The sequence below is a fragment of the Hyperoodon ampullatus genome, assembly GCF_949752795.1.
Source record: "Hyperoodon ampullatus genome assembly, chromosome: X".
In the NCBI taxonomy this organism is placed as follows: Eukaryota; Metazoa; Chordata; class Mammalia; order Artiodactyla; family Ziphiidae; genus Hyperoodon; species Hyperoodon ampullatus.
In genome coordinates this window covers 95,900,998-95,913,054 of record NC_136913.1, presented here as the reverse complement: position 1 = coordinate 95,913,054, position 12,057 = coordinate 95,900,998, and the positions used below count along the sequence as shown (strand labels likewise).

At 45.9% G+C, this 12,057-nt stretch overlaps 1 protein-coding gene across 8 annotated transcripts in view; it reads left to right on the top strand.

Annotated features, from left to right (window-relative positions):
• CHRDL1 (chordin like 1) overlaps positions 1 to 11,405 on the top strand; it is a gene marked incomplete at both ends in the record, with an annotated part of 119,815 nt that extends 108,410 nt beyond the window's left edge. For 5 of the 8 annotated variants that reach the window (XM_079726980.1, XM_079726987.1, XM_079726984.1 and 2 more), the window contains 3 exons: positions 5,367 to 5,534; positions 8,107 to 8,196; positions 11,275 to 11,405. In XM_079726980.1, coding sequence (XP_079583106.1) covers positions 5,367 to 5,534; positions 8,107 to 8,196; positions 11,275 to 11,405 — 389 coding nt within the window. Of the gene's footprint in view, positions 1 to 5,366; positions 5,535 to 8,106; positions 8,197 to 11,274 lie in introns of those variants that run through there. The other 3 variants (XM_079726982.1, XM_079726985.1, XM_079726986.1) reach the window with 2 other exon arrangements.
• Between the last annotated feature and the right edge of the window lie 652 nt (positions 11,406 to 12,057).

Genomic DNA, 12,057 nt, shown 5'->3' with positions numbered 1-12,057 from the left:
AAATATTTTTTTAAAAAGCAAATGTTTTTAAGTGTAGGCAGAGAGCTAAGTCATTTATTCAGTTTAGGCAATTCCTCATGAGTAGCAGACAGACATGAACTTTGTCAGTGTATTCAGTATATATGTATTTTGAGCATCTTCATGTAGGCCAATGGTTCCCAAACTTCTCTGCACATTGGAATCCCCCAGAGAGCTTCTAAAAATACCTGTGTCTCTTGGACCAACAACTGAGGACTAGACAGGCCCGGGGATGAGTAGGCCGTCAGTGTGGCAGGACCACCAAGGACCAGAGGGCAGTGTGGAAGGATGCCAGGATGGACAGAGGACGGAAGCTAGGACCAGGTGGTCTCTTCTGCTAAAAACAAGACAACAGGCCCAACATGGAGTCAATTTTGCTAAGCCCCATGTCACCAAATCGAGACAATCAATTTTCACTCTCCCAGAAATGAAATCCTACACCAATCAATCAGGAGTCACATGATCAACACTAGTGAGGTCGCCTGCCTGATAGACCCATGCCTTCCCTTAAAGGAAAGTGCCCTGGCAATAACCAATCCGCTTTTTTTCCCAAATATAACTTCCTTGTTCCTGTTCCCTTCTGCCTGTAAAAGTCTTTCATTTTGTACAGCTCCTTGGAGCTGCTTTCTGTTAGACTAGATGCTACCCAATTTGAACCAATTTTTGCTCAAATAAACTCTTAAAACTAAAAAAAACAAAAAATACCTGTCTCATCCCCAGAGATTATGATTTAATTGATTTGAGTTGTGGCCTGGGGTTTGGAATTTTAGAAGATCCCCACACAATATTAATTTGCAGACAAGTTTGGGAACCACTGCTGTAGGCCCAGGGTAGTTTATGGTTTTGCTAATCAAAGTGTGGTTTATGGACCAGCAGCACCTGGGAGCTAGTGAGAAAACCAGACTCTCAGGTCCCACCCCAGACCTGCTGCATCAGAATCTGCATTTTAACAAGGTCCCCCAGGTGATTGCAATGCACATTAAAGTTTGAGAAGCACTGATTTATGGCACAAACAAAATCTTTCTTAATGTCACAAGCTTCATCTTCCAGAGTAGGGGCAGAGTGTGGGTAGGAAGGACAGGAGCTATCTGATACGGAGTGGAGAATTGGGGCATTAAAATTGTTGAGGAAATGTACTCACTAGGGGCACGGAGAGAGCACATTCTGAGGATATGAACATAGCAGCCACCCAGCCATGATGACCTATTGTAACTTCCAAGTCTGCCACCTCACTGGATCCCCAGGCCTTTTAGTGTCACTTGGAAGTAGTTCTACCAGCACAGTTTTCTCTCCTGTCAAGGGTCTAATGCCTATCATCATAAAAGTAATACAACAAGATAATTTCATACACAAACTAATAGTTACCTAAACTACCCAGGTAAGATAAACCCTTCCACTATATAATATTCCAATTTGAATCTCACACCTTCAGACCACATCCCATTTCTTTGTGTGGTTAGGATTGTATTGCTGTACGTGATTCAAATAAGAGTGAAGGAATCAAAAAGGTGTGAGCACAGTACACAGGACAGGCGTTGCCTTTCAGGTGGTGGCATTTATTAAAACCTTTATGTTCATACTCTTTGGCTAAGCAGTTCTACTCCTAGAAATCCAAAGAAAGTGATCAGAGACGTACAGAGATGTACAAACAAGGATTTTTGCTGCAGTGCTGTTTATAATAGCGAATTATTGGAAACAAACTGAAAGTCCACCAGTATGGAAATGGTTAAATAAATTATGGTATATCTGTACTGTGGCATATTATATAGCCATTAAAAATCACTATAGAACAAGATTCAATGGCACAGAAACATATTTGCAATATATCTGTTAAGTACAAAATCTGCAAGCTAGAAAACAATATGTATTATGATCTAGGTCACACAGAAAACCAGTGGTGGAGCCAGGGCTAGAATGCTTGATCATCAATCCAGTACTCTGTCACCCCAATACTACAGACTGTATTTTTCTCAAGCTCGTTGTCAAAACCAACACTTAAGTAACTGATTTGCCTTTTTTTTTTTATCAGTCAACATTTTCTGCTGGCCTGGAAAAAAACAATGGGCTGGAAGTGATCTGGGTTTCAAACCTTGGTTTTATTATCTATTTCTGTGACTCTGGGCAAGTCACTTCACTTTATACACCTCAGTTTTCTTCTCTTTAATAGAGAAAGCATTGATAATATGCTTAGCCAAAAAAAAAAGACTGGAAGGGCATATGGCAAAATGTAACAGTGGCCATCTTTGGGTGACTGAATGATGGGTAGTTCTTATTTTCTTCTTTTTGTTTATCTGTATTTTCTAAATTTTCAACAATAAACGTGTATGACTTTTGTAATTAGAAAAAGTAATAGAGGCTATTATTTAAAACACTGCCCTCAGAAACCCAATTGGCAGTATATTGAAGAGCCTCATTGACAATGTGTTTCTCTGGAAGAGTGGCTTTTCCCACTTTCCCGTGCTGCTCAGACGTGTAGAGATAGAGGACTTACTGGGCAACATGGAAGGAGAGAGTGTCTGTCCCATTCTGTCACCTGCCCTCAGCAAGCCACACATGGATGTCTGCAAATTGAAAGTCTCCCAATAGTCACGTTGCCCTGCACGAGTCACTATCCACAGAGGCCCGGGTACTCAGCAACTTCAGATCCTCAAGGGGCATGCACTTGTTCACGCAGCATGCAATCTGGAAACACATATTATGTGCCTTCTGTGTGCAAGACACTGTTGTAGGTGTTGAGAATAGGGAGATAAAGCAGACAGACTCAGGCTACTTGCCAGTAATGCTCTTTACATTCTAGTGGGAGAAGAAAGGCAATGAACACAAACTGATAAGGTAATGTTCAGTGGTGATGAGTACTGGGAAGAAAAAAACAGACAGGATCAGGTGATAGTGAACGGCACAGTCAGGGTGAAGTGCTTTCAAAAGGCTGGTCAGGGTTGGCTTCTCTGAAGAACGATGTTTGAGTAGAGTTCTGAGTGATGTGAAGGGGTGAGAAAGGGAAGATCATGACATCCTCAGCCTCTTAGAAAATGACACAGGACACAGAGGAAAAGGAATAAAGGAGTGAGAGGAGAAGATCGACAGCAAAAAGAATGGTAAATTCAGTCATTCACATTGAGAAGGGAAAAGAGACAAATAAAATTCACTGATGATCCAACCAAAAGTTTCATTAGAACAAATGATTGCAGGCCCCTCCAGTAACAAACTAAGGCCAAAATAAAGGATGTGAGTTTCACCTCTCTCTCGTCTTTGCTCTGGTAGAGGCTGGCCTTGCTTCATGTGTCAGTGGCCACCTGCAGGGTTGTGTAGGACTTCTACTCCCTGAAGGTTCCCCAACTCACCTCTCTACCCCACCATACCACCCCAATATACCTGGAATTCCCATAATGACACACTCCTTTTGGGTTACAGCATAAAAAGCCCCTGGTAAGACTTCAAGTTTGTTTCCTGGGCTGGGATATTACATCTCCTGCATCAGTCATCCCCACTTCCATACGGAGTGGTTTCTCAATTTCTTAGTTCTGGAGGGCTCAGGACAGGAGCATTCTCGTGGGAAGTGGGAATGCCCAGAAATTACTTCAGGCATGGCATACTTCCCCAGAAGGAAATGAAAGTAGGTTCACGTGCAGTGATCAGGAAGCACCTTGAAGTGGACGATGTGGAATGAAGAGGTTGCCGAGTAGGTAGTTTGAAAGACACGCTCTGTTTACTCTTAATATTTTCATGTGCCAGCCAGGGTTGAGTCACTAATGGATTTTGTTGTTTATAGATCCCTTCTGGTGAGTAAATTAAGTTCTTGGAGGGGGGATGGTGGGGCAGGATAACCCTTCAGGACACTGGGAGAACTTGTAGTGTATGATAGGTACTTCCAGTGCCATCATGGATTTCATATGGCTGTGATAGCTATAGCTAGTATTAAGCTGGTGAGCAAGATTTAACACAGGAACCCGGCTCTCATTCTAAAGGTGGTAATTAAATACATAGAGGTTCCTGTATACTCCATGACCTCCTCCCCCCTCCACCTACTGGAAAACGCTAGTGCACGTCCCTTCATCACCTAATGCATCGCCAACAAAGACCAGCCCACCGAGTAATTAAATAACTAAAAAGAAAGCCAAAAGGAGAAAGAGAGCTTGACTCTAGGATAATCTACAAATTGAGTAATCCAAACTGGAATCATCCAGAGAAGACTAGGATTTTGTCCTTACAGTGCCAAAATGGTGGGGATGGGAGAGCTAATCAGGTCAGCAAGAGACATGCAATAGCAATTTGATTACAACCTCTAGTCCGAGTGCCTCTGATTGGCTAACAATGAGTCCCCCTAATTAGAGTCATGGGCCCAAAGCACTCAACACCCAACGCTTTCATCAGATGTGCTTACAGATGGCTTCTGCACATATTCAAAAATTTTCAGGGTGTCCTCAGCTTGTCTTCGTTGTTCCCGATTTGAGCGTTACACTTTAAGTACACAGCTGAAGAGGGTGCTGATTACAAGGCCAGCAAAGCAAGTTAAGTCACGGATAACCAACCAAGGGAAACTTCTTTCAGTAGCGGGCTGAGGAAAGAGGAGGGTGGAGCAGAGTGGGGAGTAAGAGGGGGCTGCTACCTTTATGCCTGGAAGCTGAAATCCAACAAGTTAGTTTATACTTTAAATGATCCATAGTTGAGGGATTTGACCAATTTTTTTTGTGTCTTCCAACCGTTTATTTGGCATAGCATACATATGACTAATCTGACATCTAGGTTTTGGCACTGGTGTTGATCCGGTATTAGCATTCCGCTTACAAACAAATCAAAAGAGCGTCCAGAAATGTCAAGCCAATTTGGATAGATCCTTTGGGCAAGTATATGCACATAAATGAGTGTCATAAATGTTTTCTAAGTATACCTAATTGATGTCAGGGAAGCTAACCGAGGCCTTCTGTCAGCCCTTCCTTGGGTCTCTGTTGGCAACACTGAGCTAGCCCAACCATGATCCTGACCCAGCATTGAAAATCCTGTGTTCCCTTAAGTGCCCAGCAGGTTTGTACCTCGTCACATTCTTCCTCTTTGCGAAGATCCACTTCTCATGCGGTGGTGGTGGATCCAGTGTAGCTTTGGGGCCAGTGTTCTGTCATCACGTGGACTTGAAAGTCACGTGCTTCTTTGTGATTTCGTGGCTGTTACAGGGGCAGCCACAGCTGAGCCAGTGAAATATGGGTGGGATTTCTATCTCTGTAGGAATGTTCTTGTAGATTGTCCACTTTTGATGCTTGTGTGGTGCTATGAACAAAGAGATGCATAAATACAGAGGTTTGCTCCTAGTTTTGGAAAACCATGACAAATCTCTACTTGCCTCCTGATTCCAGAAGAACTTCCTGGCCAAAGCTTTGACAGCAAAGGCTACTTTTGTGGAGAAGAAACCATGCCCGTGTATGAGTCTGTGTTCATGGAAGATGGGGAGACCACCAGAAAAATTGCACTGGAGACAGAGAGACCGCCTCAGGTAGAGGTCCACGTTTGGACCATTCGAAAGGGTGAGCCAGACGACATTAATTTCTTGGCACTATTTTTGTAAAGGGGACACAGGGAAGGAATGGAAGACTCACCTTCATTTTGCTTCAACCTGTTCCTCTGGGTCAGAAGATTTCCCGATTGTTTAGAAACTAACATATGACTCCCACCATTGCTGTTGTGGCCTTTAGCTTTAACCAGGACCTGGGCTAAAAAGTAAGTATTGACTCTTGGGTTTTGTTGTCTTTCTCACACAACCAAGGCTGGAGGAGTGCTGCTTAACCCTGGCTGCACATCAGAATCATCTGCAAAGGTTTTTAAATACCAAATCCCTGAGCCTACCTGCAGAGAGTCTGACTAATTGGCCAAGTGGGGTTAAGGGTTAAGGGTTGGCTTAAGGATTTGTTCTGCAAGCTCCGCAGGTGATTCTGATGTACAGCCAGGGTTTTAAACTCCCAAACTGTAGTCTACCATTGTTTCCCAGAGGAAGCTCAACAAGCATGAAAATGCAGTCATTCAGTGCACAGCTGAGTCTCTCGAACCATGCTGGGGACTCTGCAGTAAGACAAATTTAAAACATCATCCCTGCAGCTATTCAAACCATCCCATAGCTATGAGACTAGGGATGATCTAGTCTGGTCAAGTTTTCTAGGAATCCGAGTGTAGAGGTGAGATTTCAATTGGGAAATAACGCACATCCTTTTTCAGTTGGCTCCCGCATAAGGCTCCAGAGTGCTCGAACTTGAATAAGTTTCAGCATCACACAAGGAGCTGGTTTAAAACACAGTTACCGGGACTTCCCTGGTGGCACAGTGGTTAAGAATCCGCCTGCCAGTGCAGGGGACGTGGGTTTGATCCCTGGTCTGGGAGGAACCCACATGCCATGGAGCAACTAAGCCCATGCGCCACAACTACTGAACCTGTGCTCTAGAGCCCGCTGTGCCACAACTACTGAAGCCCACATGCCTGGAGCCCATGCTCCGCAACAAGAGAAGCCACCACAATGAGAAGCCCGCACACTGCAACAAAGAGTAGCCCCCGCTCACCGCAACTAGAGAAAGCCCGTGCACAGCAGTGAAGATCCAACACAACCAAGATAAATAAATAAATTTATTTAAAAAAAAAAAACAGTTACCTGGCCCCGTCCAAGAAGTGCGAATTCAGTCAGCCCCCAGTAGGGACAAATAGCCAGGTGATGCTGATACAAGTGGCACTTGGACCCATCCTTTGAGAAACAACTGCTCTAGTTTTTGTGGGCCTTTTTTCTCTCCCTTCTTTCTTTTTCAAAAGAACAAGTTTCTCTCTACTCCTTTAAAAATATGCTACAACACACATATAAGGCTCATCCCTGTTTATTTATTTATTTATTTATTTATTTATTTATTTATTTATTTTTGAGGTACGCGAGCCTCTCACTGTTGTGGCCTCTCCCGTTGCGGAGCACAGGCTCTGGACGCACAGGCGCAGTGGCCATGGCTCACGGGCCTAGCCGCTCCGCGGCATGTGGGATCTTCCCGGACCTAGCCGCTCTGTGGCATGTGGGATCTTCCTGGACTGGGGCACGAACCCATGTCCCCTGCATCAGCAGGCAGACTCTCAACCACTGCGCCACCAGGGAAGCCCATCCCTGTTTATTTTTGCTCTAGACCCAGGAATGTTGATTTGCCATCTCTTAACTCCCTAACTCCTCTGTAACTGGTCACCAGGACTAAGCACTGTTCTGTTGGCTTCCCTAGCGATGACCTCACTATGCATCCATCGCCCCACATCTCTCGCCTCACAGAAATGCATGGATGCTTTTCAACTTGCTGGTGTCGCATCTAAATAAGCTCTTGTTCTCAGCACTGGGTAATCAAGATCTGTGCATAGTGGACAGAGGAAAACCCAGGCTCCATGTCCGTTGCTCCCTGTAGACCTCTTGAGGATTATTTAAGTGGGCTGGTAACATTGCTCCTTAACTGCAAGGCAGTTTTCAGTTGTTCACGTGTTATTCTGATAAAAGCTATTCAGGCAAGGTTGAGACTGTGGGAGCCCCCTTATTCTCGCTCTGCCCGTTTTTATAAGGGAAAGTGAAAGGAGCTGTGACTGTTCCCCAAAGGAATATATGCTTTCTAGTGAGTTCAGGAATAAGGATGCCTTCTGCATTTACACAAACAACCTGTCTGCAAGACCCACTGCTGGTTCTTGCTGCCAAGCCAGGAGGGTAGCCCGGTGGCTTGGCAGGGACATAGTCTACCCAGACCAGGGGCAAGGGCAGAATGTCTAATACTGCCTTTGGCTGCAGAAACTCCATCCACCATCCATGCTTGATTCTCTGTGGCTTTCCCCAGGAGTGGGTCCCACGGTCAGCAGCTCTGTCTCCCTTATCTCTGTCCTCTGGAGAACCAGGGGAAGGGTCAGTGAGCCAATGAAACCAATGGAGTCAATTATAACCCTCGAGCCGTGCAAGTTCCTGGTTAAGCAGACCACACAGCCCCGCTCGAGACTCCTAAGCCCCAGTAGTGAGATGATATGCTCAGCCCAAGCAGAAAAAGGGGTTGGTGGTTCCAGATAGAGAGCGCCTGACCACCTGCCCCACTTTGTGCTTGGCCCCAGGCATCCTCCAGCACTTCCATATTGAGAAGATCTCCAAGAGGATGTTTGAGGAGCTCCATCACTTCAAGCTGGTGACCAGGACAACCCTGAGTAAGTTGTGACTCTCTTTACTCCTCCCTGGAAAACACATCTAGTTTTCAGTGCTCTCACTGAACAGGAGCCATGGTCCATGTCAGCATCAGAGGATATTGTCTCCCTCTCCTGTGGGTGACTAAACCCAGAGTCTCAGGAGGGTGGGAGGTCTGGTCTATCTGTGGAGACTTCACATCTGGAAGGCTATGTCCTCAGTGGTGGGGACGAGAGAGAAAGAGAGAAGATGCCTGCATATCGATTCTTGTGTTGTATCAAAGCTCTGTTTGACTGTTTGGAACTGCCCCGGTTGGTCGTGTTTCTTTCAAAGCACTCAGACACTCAAGCATACTTGCAGCTCTCCCACTTTCTACGCTAGATGGAGCCTGGGACTAGATCCTGCTAGGCACTGCGTGGGGAGGGGCTGGGGGGGAGCACTTCTGAAGGAATAAAAGCCACAGAATTTCTATCCACAGGGAATTCTAATGGGCGAGACAGAACATGAAAATGCCTTCATTATGAATTAGTATACTTCTAAAGAGTTAAATACCTAAGTGCTCAGGGGAATCTGCAAAGAACAATGAGATGAGAGCCAGGTGGGCTTAGTCGGGAAGGCTTCAGGGAGGAGGTGGGTTTTGAAAGAGAAGGGTGTGACTGGGCAACAGGTCAGGAAATCAGTCTAGGGAGAAGGTGCAACCTAAGAGAAGACTCTGACAGGAGCAAACAAGAAATGTGGAGGTGGGTGGGTGGGTGTGGGCGAGGAAGAATTACAAAGGCCACATAGGGTGCACAGAAAGCTGAGAAGAGCTGGAGGTAGGAAGTAGTTAGAGAGCCTGGAAGGAGCGTGGGTGCTTGCTGCAAACTTACACACAGTGTAGTGGTGTCAAAATGGGGCTTTGGAAAGATGTCTCTCGGCTGTCAGATGCATTTATTAAGTACCTACTTTGAGAAGCCATACTCTAAAGAGCCCAGTATGCCATGCTGAGAAGTTGAACTCGGTCTCCAGACCAGAGAGCCCCAGTGGGGGGTTTTAAGCAAGCGAACGATGCATTCAGATCTGTTTTTTAGAAAGTGGTACTTGCTGAATGGAGTGGCAGGTGGGCTTTTAGTGAGAGAGCTGGTGGTAGTCTGTAGGAAGCTGTTAGACTGTATTAAGTCGGTTAGACAGGGGAGGAGGGGTCCCTGTGAGGGGCTGAGGTTAAACCATCAAGATCAGGATCAAAGAGAGAAATGAGTTTAGAATGACTCCAATATTAACAACTTTATGGACTGGGTGAATAGTTACACCATTCACCAGTGGGAAACTCTGGAGAATGAGCAGGCATTGGTGACAAAAATGAGTTTTACTTGAAGCACGTTTAGATTAAGATGCTTGAAGTCCATATGAGCAGCATTATCCAATAGGCAGCTGGACATAGGGTCGATGAGGTCAATTGTTCATTCTGCAGGAGACAGGTAGACAACTGGACAGTAGGAGAATTCAAATGGAGGAGCTGGGAGTTCTTGTAAGGAATAAAGAGGCAGAGTCTATAGGATCAATAATATGACTTTTGAAATTACCAATTAATTTCAAAGAACATATTTTTGTTCATACTGTGGGCCAGGCACTGTGCTAGGCATTGGGGCACTTGAAAGATGATTTAAACAAAGTCTTCCCGTCACAGTTAGGATTTAGGGTGCATAATGGAGGTAGATGATGTGTGCCTCTGAAGGATGTAGGTAATGAGATGATCCCGCAGGGTCACCTGGGGACAGAGCAGAGCAAGCCTGACTCCTGTATATAGTGTGCCTGTCAGATCCTGGCACACCGTAGGGCTTTGGTAGAAGCTGCTTCCTTGCCTGACCCATCTCTCCTTTCCCATCGAATCCGAGAGAATAGGGAAAAGTGAAGAATCCCAGGGAGAAAGGAGCAGAGAAATGGAGGCCGTAAGGAAGTGGGGCATGGTCTCCTGTGGCGAGAGAAAGAAAAGAGTTTCAACAACGGTTCTGGATTAAGAGGTGCTTGCCGACCTTGGACTCGTGGAATTCTCCAGGTTGCAACACCATGAGCACAGGATTGAAAAGGCTGAAGAGGGCATCCGGGGTAGACATTTTGTTAGGAACGCTATTCGACAGAGCAAGATGATAGCAGGGGAAGGAAGATCTTACCACTGAGGGACCAGGAAAGTTAGAAAGGGATGGTCCAGAGACATCGGGTGGTTTCCAGTGCTCAGCACGGGTGTGCAGTCAAAAGCGCTTGCTCAGTTAGCATGGCAGGAGGGGGAATAGAGAAGTTGGTGAGGACACGCTGGAAGTATGGACAGTTCCAGGGGGTGGGGGAAGAGACAACAGGGAGTGGAGGGGGACAGGAGCAGGGATGGCAAGGAACGGAAAGGATGCGGCCGTGTTCACCCAGAGCAGGGAGGGATCACGTGGCGGATGTGAGGCTGGAACTCTCTGCGGAGCCATAGGAGGCTGGAAGGGCTGCTGAAGGTGGTGTGAGGCCAGCGTGTGGGCATAAGACAAAGCAGAGGGGAGCAGTTTTTAACAGAGGGCGGCAGGAATGGAGAAAAGAGCAGTAAATAATCAAGCAACCCAAACTAGTATTCGGGCCTCAAAGAGTAAGCAAAGCCCCAGTAATGCACCAAGTACTGGTCTCCAAAGTGCCTTATCTGACCTGCTGCCAAGTGAGCCACCTAATAGCTAACGACGTGATAGCGGAGCAATTCGCAAATGCTAAGTAAACTGTAAAAATCCCAAGAACCATACTGGGTCATCGAAAAAGTTTGTTTGGGTTTTTCCGTAACATCTTATGAAAACCCGAACAAACTTTTTGGCCAACCCAATACTCAGGTTTTACTCCTGAGGAGGCAGTTCTGTATTATTCTTGGGATTCTTACAAACGCTGTGTGTTGAAATGAAGACTCCCTGGCCCATTTGCCGTATCTGTCACCAGAAAAGTGTTTCAGGGGCTGTTTTGCTGAAATCACGTGATGCTCATCTTCCAGCTCCCCTGGCAGGTCCGTGAGTGCGTGGGGAAGGGTGGGGTATATCGGTTCTACACCTCATTGGCTCTGCCCTCCTCTCACGTCTCTGGGCCACTTTGTGTTTGCCTTTTAGGCCAGTGGAAGATCTTCACTGAAGGAGAAGCCCAGATCAGCCAAATGTGTTCAAGTCGTGTGTGCCGAACGGAGCTTGAAGATTTGGTCAAGGTTTTGTACCTGGAAAGGTCTGAAAAGGGCCACTGTTAGATGAGACAGACAGTATTGGATAGAGTATAGCAAGAAAACTCAAGCTGCGGCTGGACTGCAGGCTTACTTTGCTTAAGTCAACAGTGCCCTAAAACCCCAAACTCAAATGCAGTCAGTTATTCACGCCATGCACAGCATAACTTGCTCCTTTATTGGAGTGGTGTGTCAGCCCTTAAACGTCTCCTCCAAAGAGACTAGAAGAGTCTTGAATTCTCTGTGGTAGGAAGAGGGCTAGAACGCCGCAACCCTGCTCTAGTTTCTGGGAGAATCGCATTTCTTTACGGGTTAAAGAGTAAACAAAACCCCTGGGTTTCTATCTAGAAAGTTATTCCAGTGAAAGAAAGAGAAGGGGATTGCTTAGTAGGAGTTTTTTAGTACAGAGAAAATATTTGTATGAAATTCTGCTCTTCAAATTTTAGAATGTCTTGTGTTTTAAAAAAATTAACTCCCTATCTTCACACACACGTGTACACACACATGCACACACACATGCATGCACAGTGAACTACAGCCTTCATTCTGAGGCAAGGCCAGTGTAGACTCTCCCCTTCTTTCCCTTGCCTGGCTCTCAAGTAGCTTGGAGGCGGTTGGTACCCAGGAGGATGAATAAGGAATTGTGAACAGAAGCCTGTGCCCTTGGGTCTGTGGTATG